Genomic DNA, 15,518 nt, shown 5'->3' with positions numbered 1-15,518 from the left:
ATTTTTTTGTATCTGCCTTACCAACGGAGAAATTTGGGTGGGTCCCGTAAAATGGCCCACCCTGTATAGTATGTGGCGCACATATTTTTCCCCACTCTTATTACGTGACTACTTTACTTCACCATTTCCCGAGTGCAGAGCATAGTGGCGCTGAAATTTGTCCCCTATTTTTCCAAGAATAAGTTACGACCATGGTCGTACATACACACAGATTTGGAAACAATATCGAATTTCGAATGGTGGGTGTGTCTCCGCTAACGAGTTGAGCTTTTGTTTGCGCTATCGTCACTGTTCGTCGCTGCTGTTGGGGGATACATGCAAGGAAAGCGATTTATGCTACTGCTGTCTCTGTCTCGCATATCTATATCTATTTACCATAGCACACCTTGCGGCTGAAAATCAAAGTAAAAACTAGAATGTTAAGAGAAACAACCCCTACTACTGTTGTTTCCAGACATGTATATAAGACCGTGGTTACGACTCCTTGCTCAGGCACCTCTCCTTTCCTTTATTCTTCAACACTTTTTTCACTATCCTCCGTCATGTACATTCTGTCAAATAAATACCGAGAATTGTTCTTTTAAAAAGCCCGCGTAAAAGGTATGAAAAATTATTTGCTGTAAGTTGGTACCAATGTACCGAATTATCACGTTTTGGCGCCATCTGTCAATTAGTTTGTTTATAGCTGTTGGTGTTGTTAGTCGACCTCAAGTATGCTTTGCGATTTTTTAAATGGATAAAAATATTGAACAAAGAGTTTGTTTCAAATTTTGTGTTGCCAACGAAATATCTTGTGCTAAATCGTTGAAAATGTTGAAGAAGGCCTACGGTGAGTCAGCTTTGTCGAAATTTGTGGAAGAACAAATCTTGAATTTTGCACCATATACATATATAATACACCGTCCCACACATCAATCCTTGTACGCGAATTTTTGACCAAAAACTCAACGAATGTCATCGACCAAGCACTGTATTCGCCAGATATGGTCCCGTTTGACTTTTTCTTGTTCCCCAAACTAAAATTACCACTTCGTGGAAGACGTTTTGAGTCCATTGAAGTCATAAAGCAAAATTCGCAAAAGGAGCTGAAGGCTCCATACCGAAAAGTGCCTATAAGAAGTATTTCGACGACTGAATTATTCGTTGGCATAAGTATATCGCTTCAAATGGGGCCTATTTTGAAGGCGACAACATAAATTTGGATGATTAAATTATAATAATATTTTGTGTTTTGTTGAATAATTCCCGGTATTTATTTGACAGAATGTACTTCCACTTGTCCCCAATCTGCATACTTCTCCCGCATACATGCTTCTACATACATATCTTTCCTTCTACAGGTTCAACATGTTCTCTTCTTCTCTTTTTAGTACCTCTCTCTCCTCATTCTCAGCCTAAAACTGCCTTATGCCATCTATTCTCTTAATTCTTTGTTAAAGAATTCATTTTACAATTAGGATGCCTTTCTGTCGATACATACCTACGTATCTACTCCTCATCACTGAATAATACTGGAAAGAGCGCTTCCCAATTTCTTTTTGTTGCGCGTGTCACTAACTTACCACTTCCAGGTCATAATGACACTAGAAATTATTCATTTCTTTCCAAGAGTAGATTGTAAACTTTTTCATAAAAAATACCAATAGTAATTGTATATTTCTACTTGTTATATTTCTACTGCACTTTAATTTGTAGGACTGATTTAGATTTATTATTTAGGAGAGGAAAATATTTTTAAATTTATTTAATAAGAAATTGCTTGTAATACTAAGGAATATTTACGTTATTCAATAGCTACACTTTGTCTTTCAACATTTTGTTTTTAAGTTTTTTTTCATATTTCTTGGAAAATTAGAAGGTTCTGTTATTTTGAAGCAGATTTAGGAAAGTAATGTTGTTTGTATTTTTCAGCATGATACGGAAATCCCACATGGAGTACAGATTAAGGAAGAGCCTATGGATACAACATCAAATGCAACCGAAAATTGTATATTAGTTAAAAATTATTACAGTTTAGTCGATCACAATTATCATCAAGGTAAATTATCATTATCTAAAAATGATGCTTTGTATAAAGACATAAATAATACAGAAAATAGGCAATCATCGAATGACGATTCTATACATTTGAATGATGTAAACAAGACTATTAATACAAAGTGTAAAAGTGTAAAACCGACAAAAGAAATGCATAACACGTTAGAATTTAAGAAACGAAAATGTTCTAAAAAAGTTTCTAATAAGATAAAGCAAAATGTTACATTAGACTGTAAAACAAATATCGAGTTATCAAGAAAATTGAGACGCTGTGACATATGCTTTAGATCTTTCTCTACTGTTAAAAGTTGTGAAGCCCATAAACTATATTACGAATTAAATGATAACTTGCGAAAAAAATCTTGCGGAACAAATGATAAATTACCGTCTCTTGGTATTAACAAAGATCCATATGCATATAAGTGTAATTTTTGCATTCGTGTTTTTTGGGAGAAAGCTTTATTACAATCTCACCTGTTTCATATTCACAATGAATTAATATGTTCTAAAAACACAATTAAACGCAAGGCTTACAAATCAAAGAATATAAATTCATCTAAAGGTGGTCCTTTAAGTTTAACTAGTAAAAATGAAGAATTATGTTCAAATAATCTCAGCAAAGATAATTTTAAATCAGAGAAGGTAAATACTATACTTATAAATAATGTCAATGAATCTTCGGACAGCAATGTGATAAATACTGAAAACTCAAAGATCAAAAAATTATTTAATAATGAAAAGTTACCAACCAAAAAATTACGGCAACCAACATTAACGGAATACCTTGAATTTTGCAAAAAGAAACGCGATCAACTCAGTCCAAATAAATTAAATATGGAAAATAATTTTCCATCATGTACATTAGATCGAGATGAACAAAAAGAAGAAAATCCAAAGCCAAAACTTTCAAAAGGACATAATGGTAAAATTGATTCTTTACCAATAGAATCAGATAATCTCTCAAAAACAGCACATTCTATTCTGGAACAAACAACTATGAAACATGAAATATGTTCACCTAAAAAGCCATTTGTAAAATTACATGCAGATGTCGAAATAATGAAATCTTTTCTGGAAAACCTTTCTGATATGAATGTCGAGGATCAAATGACCAAATATGAAACAAGTGACAATGATTGTGAGGTTTCATATGATCGTGCACCACCCTACAGATTGCGACGTAGACCCTGTTATTTCATGAGAGACATTAGATACGTAAGAACAAATTTGAGATCAAAGAAGAACAAAAATGTATCTAAAGAGTCTCAAATTGACATAGAATACGATACTGAAACGAAACGGAACGTTAGTGATGTAGATCCTAAGATAGATCTTAAAGATTGGAAATCTATTATGGCTTATTTTAAGTGTAAGGAGTGTACAATTCCTTTAATAAGATGTGATGCACGTCCAAAAGATCTTTATCAGATTTCTACAATTGATACCATGAAAAACACTTCCCTTGCTACTCAGTGCAATTCTACAAATTCTGGCTCTCAATGCAACTCTTTGGTTGAAGAAAGTAATGTACAAAATAAAATAATGCTCAAGGACTTAGAGGTTTCTCTGGAACGTCTAACAGCTGTTCCAATTACAGTAAAAACAGACATAAACATCGAAAACCATGATAACAATTATTTTGTGTGTAAAGTTTGTCAAGAGAGATTTTCTTCCAAATTGGACAAACGTAGACATATTAAGTCGTCTCATATAGCATATATGTCAAGCATATGTAATGCACGATATACACTAAAGCATAAGTTACTTCAGCATTACTTATGTGAACATCTATCTCAACCAAATGAGTGTTGCATTTGTTACACGTTATTACCTGATTATGAAGCGCTGAAGCAACACTTAAATGTTCACTGTCTGAAATACATTCAAAGCAAGGACAGTCAGTATCCGATAGATATTGAGTTAAAATGCACCATGTCCGAATCTTATAATTGTCTTGGTTGTAACGAAACATTTTCGTCGCAATCATCTTTAGAGTCGCATCAAAGTTGTTGCATAATAAAAATGGAAAAAAATCTGGAAGATTCCATGGAAGAAGCATATCCGAAGAACATTCCTGAGATACTGCAAAAGAACATCGATGAAAATACAGTCACATGTGATAAAGAGATTAATCGAGATGATTTACGTAAACCTGCAAATAGCGACTGTGTAGCAGAAAACTTAAACAAACAGCAAGTATCGCTTTCTAGTGCAAAAGAAGCGGAAATTAATGAGGCTACTCAAAACTTTCTTGTTAATAATAACTTAACTGAGGAGAAAAGCAAGACTGTCAACAAATTACAAGACTCTGAAGGACTTTTAGAAAATAGTAATTCCACAAGTAGCAATCAGAGTGTTACAAGTAGCAATCAGAGTGTTACAAGTACACAATTGGATAACACTACAAGAGCTAAAACTTACACTCCCTGTGATATATGTGGAAAACAATTTCAAACTCTCAAGAATTTGGAGATACATAAACGCACTTTCAGCTTTATTACCGATATCTGTCCAATGTGTGGCACTGGATTCAGTTCTAAACGTTTTTTACAGACACATATCACTGCAGCACATGTACCACATATTTCAAAGACTTATAGCTTTCATTGCGTATTCTGTAATCAAGGTTTTTTCAAAAAACACGATCTTAAGTCTCATATATTACACTTGCATAATAAACAATTGCTTAGTACACTCACGCGCAATAATGATGTGAGTGCAGGGAAATCTGATCACCCATCAATTAAGCATGTCACAACATGTAACATTTGTAATTTGGCATTTGAGACTCATGATTGTTACGTAGAACACCGGATGTACTATTATGAAAACCATACATTCCAATGTTCACTTTGTGCGCAAAACTTTCAAGGAATGTACATGTTTCATCATCACAACAAACTGGTACATTGTTCACAAGATAAACGCAAGTCGTATAGATATATTTGCGACATATGCAACGAGGGATTCAATCATGAATCACATTTTCATTCTCATAGTATGCATGTTCATTCGAAAGATTTAAATTTGGGTGAATCTGCCAAAGAATGTGGAGAAAGAAATCGTTCTGATTATTCACCCAACGTCCCGGAGAAGATTACAAATTTTTCTATGGATCAACAAAAGCAAAACAAACAGTTGTCCAACGAGTATATTTGCCAAATTTGTCAGTTGAAATTTACAGATACAAGTGATATGTTAAGACACAAAGAACTTCACTCCAATGACGGTGATTTTAAATGTGACAAGTGTGACAGACGATGCAAAACAATTACTTTACTTGATCAACATAGGAAATTAACTCACATTTGTCGTGATATTTATAATGGATATGAGTGTCGTATTTGTGGCGAGGTTTTGGAAACTGTTACTTCATTAAAATGCCACGAGAAACACTTTCATTCAAATATTATCAATAATGATACGGATAAGCGGGAAAATAATGATGAGGTATCATCTACGAAGAATACATGTCAATTAACGAAATACAATTGTTTATTCTGCGATATGAAGTTTTCCAAAGCTAGCACTGTTCAAGCACACCTTGTTAATGTCCATATGGATGATATGATAAATAAGCAAGCTATTTTAAAACTTCCTCGTCCCATTACTAATAACAATGACTTTCAGAAACAATTTAAAATATCTGATCCATCATTGTCATCGAAAGATAATTCAACTCAGCTTCTTCAAAGATCAACGATTCAACATGACCTTCAGAAAAAAGTTGTTGAAACTAATCCAGCATCATCACCGAAAGATAATTCAACTCAGCTTCTCCAAAAATCAGCGGCTCTACATGATCTTCAGAAACAAGTTGTTGAAACTCATCCAGCATCATCATCGAAAGATAATTCAACTCAGCTTCTCCAAAAATCAACAACTCAACATGATCTTCAGAAACAATTTGTTGAAACTAATCCAGCATCATCATCGAAAGATAATTCGCCTCAACTTGTCCAAAGATCAACGGCTCAACAATCTGTACTTGATATCCTACTAAACAAGCGGACTAGTACTCTAACGGAAGATAAAACTGCTACTGAATTATTAAAGAAATTTAAAATAACGACTAAAAGCAATGAAACTACAAAAGATACTCCAATTTCTGCAATTCCATGTATTAACAAATCTAAAGATATTTCGACAATTAGTACTATTGCACCAAATGCAGCTACCTCAGTTTCTTCATTCACTGGGCCAACAATTGCTAAAACTATCGTATCAAATACTGAATCCAAAGATAATACTTCAGTTCCTTTACCTGGATCAACTAATGATCTCCGTTACAGAAAAACTTATGGAGTGTTTTCAAAATCTGGGTCAAGCAATGAATTTAAAGCTAATTCAGTCTCATTACTGAAGAGGTCTATAACAAATAAATCCAAAACAACACCTGTATCCTCTTTATTACCTGGACCTTCATCAACTGGATCTACACTCAAAGTAATACCACAAAGCTGGAAAAGCAATGAAATTACAAATCAGAAGTCAGTGAACCATTCTAATTCTGCTTATTCATGTCCGTTATGTCCGCTAGAGTATCCAGATTTGATGTTTTTCCATGCGCATCTCAACTATGCTCATGTAGATAGTGTTCGAACTAATAAATCTATGCCGCAAATAATTGAAATTGAAACAATACCTATGATAGAATGTTTATTATGTCCATGTAATTTCATGGATGAGGTCACGTATAAGAAGCACTTGAGAAATTCTCATACGTATTATGTGTATATGTCAAACTCTAAAGAAACGACACAAACCAAAAACGTGTTTAATCCTTCAACAACACAGAACCGCACCACTGGAGAAAGCAAAATTCCTGAAGTAATTACTGTAGATGATGATGAGAATAACGATAATATCAAGAATACATCGAATCAACAAATAGCCGAAGTAACAGCCACGCTTGATTGTGGAAAACAAGATAATAAAATTGGCAAATTGAGAGTGAAGCCTTTTGCAAAGATTATTGAGACTTTATCTGCGGATTCTGCGTTGTAATTTCTGTAAACTAAGCAAATTCCAAATCATTTTAATGACAGAATTGCTATAAAAAAACAAGTTTCAACAATACTGAAAGTTAATGATGTATGTGCCAATTCATAAAATATGTAATGATAAATTTTACAAATGCAAATAATGTTTAAGTTGTGATAATTTATTGCAGAATGATTATTGAATAATGAAAGAAATTCACAATATCTAACAGAGAAAAACTTACCATCTACATAGATATTTAATTAGTATCCTTAATTAGTGACCAAATATTAATTACTCAGCTATACCTATTTTACTTTGCCGAAACAAATCGACTAATCTTTTTCGCAAGGTCGTACCTCGATTTTACACAATTTTCAGATTTTCTGTTTAAACGCCCAGTCTGGTCCTAAATGAGTGTTTAAGCAGAAAAACGAAAAGTGCGTAAAATCGAGATACGACCTCAGTCAAAATATACTTTATTTTAATTGATTAAACAGATAAAAAACTACATTTTTAATAAATGTGATAAAACTATTGTAAGATAAACCAATGTAGAAAATTGTTAAACGATGATAACTGGCAAATTCATATATTAAATGCATATATCAACATTAGATTGTTTATTGCGACAAATATTACCATATGCCTTAGTGGTCGAATTGGTGAAACGCCCGCTTAGAGTGTAGGGAAGGCCAAGTTCAAACCCTGATTGAGGTAATATTTTTCTACATTGGTTCATGTACTGACGTTAAATAATTCTTTACGTTAAAAGTAAGATAAGTTAATTATTATCAATTTGTATGAAAGTGTTTAAATAGGAAGATAAGTAGTTATCGATATATTTATATCCAATTATCAAATAATAAGTAAGTGATTTAGGTTAGTATTTTATATTAATTAGTATTGCAAGCTTATTTAAATATGATGATATTGTGAAATGGTGTAAATTGTCATTATTTAATTATGTTACGAAATAATGTTGATAAATACATTTTGTCAAATAAAAATAATGATTTAAATTTTGAAGATAATTAAAATCAACATTACGTCTTGACATTTTTAAATTTGTTACATACAGGCTTAAGTAAGATTAGTTGTTCCAGTATTAATGGTTTTATAAGTAATATTCTGAAATTTTTGTTTGGTTTGTAAATATACTATTGTACTACCACCAGTAAATTTTGCTTATTATCAATGTATCTATAAACATTGTAAAAAAAATCAATAAAAACTTTGTGAATGTTACTAGAATTCTTTTGTAATATTATTGTATAAACTTATCCTAACTCATCTTTTTCTCCTCCTTTTTCTTTTTATCTCTTTTCGCTTTCCTTTTTTTCCTCCATCTCTCTTTCTTCATCTTTTTTATCTTCTTACTTTATTCCTTTCCTTTTTTCTCTCTATACTCTCTTTTTCTCTTTTCTTTTCTCACACTATTTCTTCTATTTTTTCAGTTTGGCAAATGTTTAAAATTAATATTTATTTCAGATTACTACTTACAATTAGAAATGTGATTGAGATAAGTTTCTACGAAATCTTAATGTTAAATCATGATTTTTGTATCATAGATATATGTTATATTAACAATTTTTAATGCTATAAACGAGTTTACATGTGCGTTGAATTAGTCACTGCGAGTGTTATGTTTGATTAAGCGGCTAAAAGTATCAAATAAGGATTACACCGCAGGCAGTAGTATACATGATCCATTCGTCAAAAATATTCAGCATTGAAATAGCTAATAAATATAATTGATTTATTATAAAGGTTCTTTTTTTTGCAATTTTCCATCCTTTTGTAACACTAATTCTTTTTACAACAAAGAAAGAAATTAATGATAAGGTATTTACTTTGTTTATTTTTGACAAAAATATGATTTTTAACAGATAACAATGCATTTATATGATAATAGAAAATTTTCTGAATATCTTAAATGTTGTGTATTATTAGTTTTGAATTTATTTGTTTAATGTATTATATTATGTCGAGATGTGCGAATTTTGGACAATTTGTCACACAAAGTCTGAAACATTCTGTACACGAATAGTGACTTGTAATTAGTAACTTGAAGTGCAATATAAATAGAAAATTTTATTTTAAAATGTCTTAGAAGATAGTTGTAAAGTATGTAAAATAAATATTTGAAACATATTCAATTGCGAATATGCACGTATACATATATAAATATATTTTGCAGCTCTTACAGATATATACACAACACATATATACATATAATAATTAATATTCATCAATCAAATTATCCTGTTGTATATTTTCTTTCAAATAAATATGATTTTCTCGAAAATAAATGTTTTAATACCTGTATCACAAAGTGTAAATATGTTATAATATTTATATATAAGTAATTTGATTAAAATCTTATAATTTCGTAATTAAAATTATGAGATTTTAATTAAATTACTTATATACAAATAACTTACAAAAGCTGACCTTTCGAATTTTGCAATTTGCAGCTATAAGGAACAATATTCGTAAAGGATATGTAGTAGTAGGATTTTTCAGTAGAGTGTTGCTATTTTAAATATCTTGGAGGATAAAGAAAATATATATTTTCTTAGATATCAAGAATCTCTATTTTAATCCGTCTTGATTTATGTGAATCAAGCTGGAATTATGGATATAGCGCGTCGCAAAAAGAGATCATGGTCTGTGAATTTTATTACACTATCTGACCCGACCGACATGGATTTTCACTACTCTCCAGGTTGCCTATATTCGACATAACGGCCGTAAAAGTCTTATAACGGTTTAAGGACGCGCTTCCGATGGCCGGGAATTTATTCTTCTCTCTTTGCCTTGCGTATCAACTTGATTTCTTCGAAACGGCACCATTCACTATTAAATAATCATGTCAATTTGTAGATTGCAGTTATTTTATGTGTGGTAATGTTAATCAATTAGTTTGCTCTTTTTTAAATAACGGAATTATAATTTCAAATATATAAATTCCTAAAATAACAATAGAAATGGACTATGTTATTTGACTTACAGTAATCTGCTTTTTAACTTCAAATTTGGGATTTGTTGTGTTGCCGATCAACTCTGGTCTGACGCGTTCATCGAAAAACAATCGCATGATCGAATCGCAATCACGCAGAATACATACAGGCGCTTCTATTCCAATTTTTAACTTGCATCATAAACATCCGTGATTAACTTTACATCATTGGACGATTCGTGTTAATGGGATTTGCCGATTGTAATTATGGTGGCTTTGTCGAGCTGCAATTTACCAATCTGTATCTGTTGAAAGCGACCTATACTAGGAGATTAGTTCGCAATGTGATCAACCGATTAATTTTTGGCGCACAAAATAAAATCCAAGAATTCACGAATTGAAAAGACTCAAGTTACGACAGGTAATATTGTAGTTGATGATATTCTTTCAATATGTCATACATTTTGCAAAAGTGCTGAAGAATAAATAATATGTTCAAGACAAAAATTCACGTCTATTTTAGTTAGGTCTAATATGTTACTTGAAAATATATAACTAAGGCGAAGATATAAGTACATGAGAATAGGAGAATCTAAAACTAATTTCGACAAAAATCAACAAATAAAGATGAAAAGAATATTTTCTCACTGGGAACAGTGAGAAAAACGCATTTAAGATATTTCATTTAGAATAAGGCAACGTGTAATAATGAAAAAAAAAATTCGTTTGCAAGAATAACGAGCGCTAAGTGCTCGAGTAAATTTAGGAAGCCTGAATAGACCGTGCTCTTGTCAACGAACACCAGGTTCCTCTACAAAAGTATTCCAAGTACAAGAGTGGCCGTGCTTGTCTTCGACTTGGTTTGAAATTAGCAGTTAGTTAGGGGTCTGTGGTTGTCAAGAAACGTATGGAAAGTTTTCCCCGGCTTGCTTCAAGTTTCGTCAGGGATGGGGTGTTTTAAATGGCGTACAAGTCGGCTCTGTACGCTGATATTCCATTTCAAATAGTACCGTTTATTCAACTTTACTTTGTTATGAACAAAGGTTTCCGAATTAAAATGTTGCCTAACGTATTTAAAGTCTTTCATTCTTGCGACCAAAATATCGCTATTTGTTTCATAAATCTTGAAATATTTAAATTTTGAAGAAGAAAGGATTTAAGAACCACAAAAATTTATTTCTTCTTGGGATACTAAAATCTTTGTTAAGATAATTATAAGGTACATGAACAAATATATAAGTATTCGATGACTCATATATGATAAGGATATTTCTTGGATTTTTTCTATTTTTATTATCTCATATTATCTCTCACTCACGACTGTCAAATAAAAAAAGGTCTTGCTATATTCATGCTATCAAGCTTCAATAATAAATTGCTATTCAATTGATTGAAAAGAGTCTATCGTTGTTTTTTGGTCTTGTCTCGTTCGCTGAATCACTAATCTCACACTTTCGGACACTAAGCTGTCTGAAAGGGTTTACGAACAACTGGGATGGACTGAGATGAAAGAGTTACAGGATGGAGGTGAAAGTAGAGAAAAGATCAGTGAGGAAGAAAGCAAAGACGATTATCCTAATACAATCCATCTTTCTGGTGAAGCTCAACCCGTAAGGTGATCCTTGGTAATAAATATTTCGCCAAGAAACTCGACTATTTCTTGATTAAACTTTCAATAAAAAAAAATCTTTACAACAATTATTGTGTTTTATTTTAATTGCATGTCATTTACAGGATAATTATTAGGTAAATTAATAATAATTTAAAAAATAGGAATAATGTTAATGAAGAATAATTAATGCGGCGTCTACAATGACTTTAAGGCGTAAGATTTCAGAAATTAATCAATCACAGTCGAATGTGAGGTAAATACTCATTGTAATTGGTCAATTTCCTAAATCTTTACGTCTTGAAATCTCATTGTAGGCACCGCGTGAAACATGCATTAACACAGCACAAGAGTAATTTTAAACTCAGAAAGATATGAAAAGAGAGAGAGAGGGAGAGAGTTTCATTGAGTCTGAAGAATGCTGATTCTAGATAAATCATATCTGCATGAAGAAAGGATATGTCTAAGGGGACTGAATGGAAAAGGACGAAAGAAAGCGTTGCCATAGGAAAAAGGTGGAGTATTCCGTTGATGGAATCCATTGTTTCGCTTATCGATTACATGTTTCCGTGTGAATTGAATTGTAGCGATTCCGACTATTCGATTGCGTTCCACGATTAAACCAATATATGACTATCGATTACATTTGATATGGCATAGAAAATATTTTAGACAAACAGGACATCCTAAAAATTCTTTACTTCTGCAAATTGCCAATGAATGAATTCACTCTAAATAAAAATCAGCTAAATTTTACAGTGAAATCAAACTTTCCTCGTAGAACTGTTTTATATTTTACGATAAAAAGTACATGAATTATATAGAAATTTTAATAAAAAGGCTAGTGATACAGGAATATTCATTCTTTTTTCTTATATTTTTACAAGGTAAAATGCTCGTAACATGTGAAAGCAATGATAAGTAATGTATTTATAAGTTTGTTGTTTCCGTTTTGTAAGAAGTTTATATGTTTTATAGTCAGTAGCGTATATGATTTGATACAATACTTACAAAATAAACAATATAATTATTATACGGTCGAATTTTCTTTCTATAAATAACCTTTTCTTTTCTGTAAAAATCAAGTTTTTCCAATAAGTTTATTCTACAATAATTTAATCAGAAAACGAGATATCGATTAATTTTGTGATTATGTCTGATTACATAATTGTTATATACTTTGACTTCTTTTCAATATCGGAGAAAACGATTAAAGAAGGACATTTGTTTGCAAGGGAGAAAGAAACTGAAAAATCTCATTACGCAAGAAAGAAGTTTGCAATCGTATTCTGGCATTTTTCACTCGGAGCACAGTGGAAAGCCGCGTTTTCTCCCGCGATTCGGAAAAGTAATTAAACCGGTTGTTCGCTCAAACGCCGCCATTATAATCTCCTGAGACACGAAAAAGAAATCATAACGAAGCATAATAAGCTCACCGGAGAATTATGTAACATGATGTAAAATCTAGCTTGATTTGTGTAGTTGTCCGTGAGAAGTGATTTTTTTCCCTTGTTTTTCCATATATGCGTGATCGACGGTTACTCTGCATGTACGTGTATGTTTATTTAAATTCACAAATATACATGTAAAAGGTACAACTTATTGCAACGGTTTTTACCGGGATTGAATCGACCGATCGATGAAATATTTCTCATTTTTATATCAAAGTTGGGATCGTCTTTAAAGAAAAAAATATCGAATATGTTTTCTTTATGTGATACCTACAAATACAGATTATTACAATAAAATTGATTTCGATATACCTATATTTAAATTGACAATAAAAAAAGCGCTTGAAACGGGGTAGATTCAACTGTTTTTATTGGCACTAGAGCAATATATCGAATATTTGATGAGTCTCACACACGCGCACACGAACACACACGCACACGCAGCCTGCCTCATCCCCTTTCAGCGGCAGTGCAAACGGAGGAATGTTGCGAGTAATTTATTTGAAAAATGTCATCAAAGGGATGTGGTCAATTCTGACGAAGCTTTTCACGGTTTATTGCCTCGATGTGCGCTGAGAAGTCCACGTGACATTTCCGGTTGACTGGCCGAGCATTTGGTGGAACAAACTAGATCACTTTGTACGATTAATAATCGCGCGTGTTAATAATTACGAATATCTCACGATATTCTCCGATCGCAAGGGATTTCCTTATTTAAAAAAAAAGTTGATTGACATTGAAATAATAAACTTTAATATCTTAAAATTAGATATGTTTTTTCGCAACCTCTTTATTAAGCAAGCCTGTAAAATTCAGCTTATAGCTAAATGCAAATTTACATTTTCCGGAAGGTTGTAGAGATTGGGAGAATTGGACTTTAAAAGCGAAATATTTCAAAAAGTTTTTGCACCGTTTTTGAAACCGTTGTGCGCCATCGTAATTATGAAAAAAGTGCGAACAAAAAAAAGAACTACCGTATAAAACGGACAAAAAGTTGCTTGTTAATGCGATCGCGATTGCGGGTCGCGAATCTGGCGGAACTGCTCGTCAATGTTCTACACATATGTCCTGCGTTTTGCGACGGAAATGACATCACTCGTTAACCATATTACAAAGCGGCGCTTTATCGCATTGTTAGCCCACGTCGCCGATGGTAAAACCCTCGGGTACGTATGGCCCCGTCATTGTTGCGCGTCGCGATTCATTTCGCCCGCGGAAACGCACAGTTGATCGAATCGATACAATTTATTTGCCACGCTTTCACCGCGCCAAGTGACAAATTACGAACGTATCGTCACGATCATCCAGAAATGATAGTCGGCGAGGGATACATCTCAATTCGAGTCGGTGGGGACGCGTCACTAAAAAATCATCCCTGTCGAAATCACTTAACGCAGCTGATTGCTGGACATTAATCCTTTGTGATAGCCTCACTAACAGGGTGCATACTCGCAAGTCTGATAATCGCTAAGCAACATTGGAATGGTCGCTTCAAGAGGGATGTAAGTTTTTAACAAAGTCGTGGACTGCCAAGCACAAAAGCAAAGTCGGCACACCGGTCTGCTGCGAGGGTAACAATCGAATGGTAAGGTGATCCTTCGTCCTCGTCGACAAACGAATGCACCTCGCTCCATCCTGACATCCCTCGCTCGCTCTACCAGTCATGGAATTTGCAAGCCATCCACGCTGCATTGCATTGATTGCGCCCTGGGGCGAATTGCATCCGCGAGCACGACGCTGTTCCTCACCGGTGCAGCGTAACGCAACGCGATGCAATGTTGAAATTGATGACGCGCGCGAGTACAAATGCAAAGCCTGCTTTGCCGGTCGAACGAAAAGCGAGACAGATGGCGCCCTCGTTTTCCAAGATAAATCCCCGGAAATCAATTGCCCTGACGCCATTTGTAATTTCGGCGCAGGACACACTAGGGTGGAATCACGAGACACGTGCATAGTCATTCATAACGGCGTTATAAATTGGGCGTATTAAAAAAAGAACAGTTGTTACTCTCGCGACTTACAATTAGACGCCGAATTCACAACGCAGTTATGAATGACCATGCGCGCCTGTACGAATGGGAAACCCGTCATACTGCATGTCGCCGCAACACCCTGTACAAAAATAAAAGACTGTAAACAAAGCTTAAGGATGTATGTTACTTAAGTTAAAATAGAGGGAAAAAGCTGAAATTTACAGAAGTTGTGCATTTATATACCATGAAAACCTGTGATAAATTTTGGATCAATTGACTGATTCGTTTTCAAGTTATTAATTTTTTAAAATTTTATGTGAGTTCCAGACAACACGCTGTCCAAAATATAAATATAGGGTACCTTTTATAAGACGTCTTATGATGTTACGTGTACAAGATGTCTTAATGATATCTGTAAAATGTCTTATATTCCGATTTTAAACAACATATTGTTTGGAGATTGACAGGTTATGAAACATTTTTCTGTCTATATGCAGATTATA

General features: G+C 33.2%; 1 protein-coding gene across 2 annotated transcripts in view; it reads left to right on the top strand.

The window, feature by feature from the left end:
- The window catches only part of LOC105559819 (zinc finger protein 423-like), a 23,736-nt gene extending 16,211 nt beyond the window's left edge, over positions 1-7,525 (top strand). For both annotated transcript variants that reach the window (XM_012008422.1, XM_012008423.1), the window contains exon 3: positions 1,912-7,525. In XM_012008422.1, the coding sequence (XP_011863812.1) occupies positions 1,912-7,044 (5,133 nt within the window). In that variant the 3' untranslated portion in view covers positions 7,045-7,525. The remainder of the gene's footprint in view (positions 1-1,911) is intronic.
- Positions 7,526-15,518: the final 7,993 nt, after the last annotated feature.

This window comes from Vollenhovia emeryi, unplaced genomic scaffold (genome assembly GCF_000949405.1).
Source record: "Vollenhovia emeryi isolate VEMERY1.0 unplaced genomic scaffold, V.emery_V1.0 DF939253.1, whole genome shotgun sequence".
In the NCBI taxonomy this organism is placed as follows: Eukaryota; Metazoa; Arthropoda; class Insecta; order Hymenoptera; family Formicidae; genus Vollenhovia; species Vollenhovia emeryi.
Note: the sequence above shows the minus strand (reverse complement) of the source record. Positions and strands in the feature narration are given on the sequence as shown.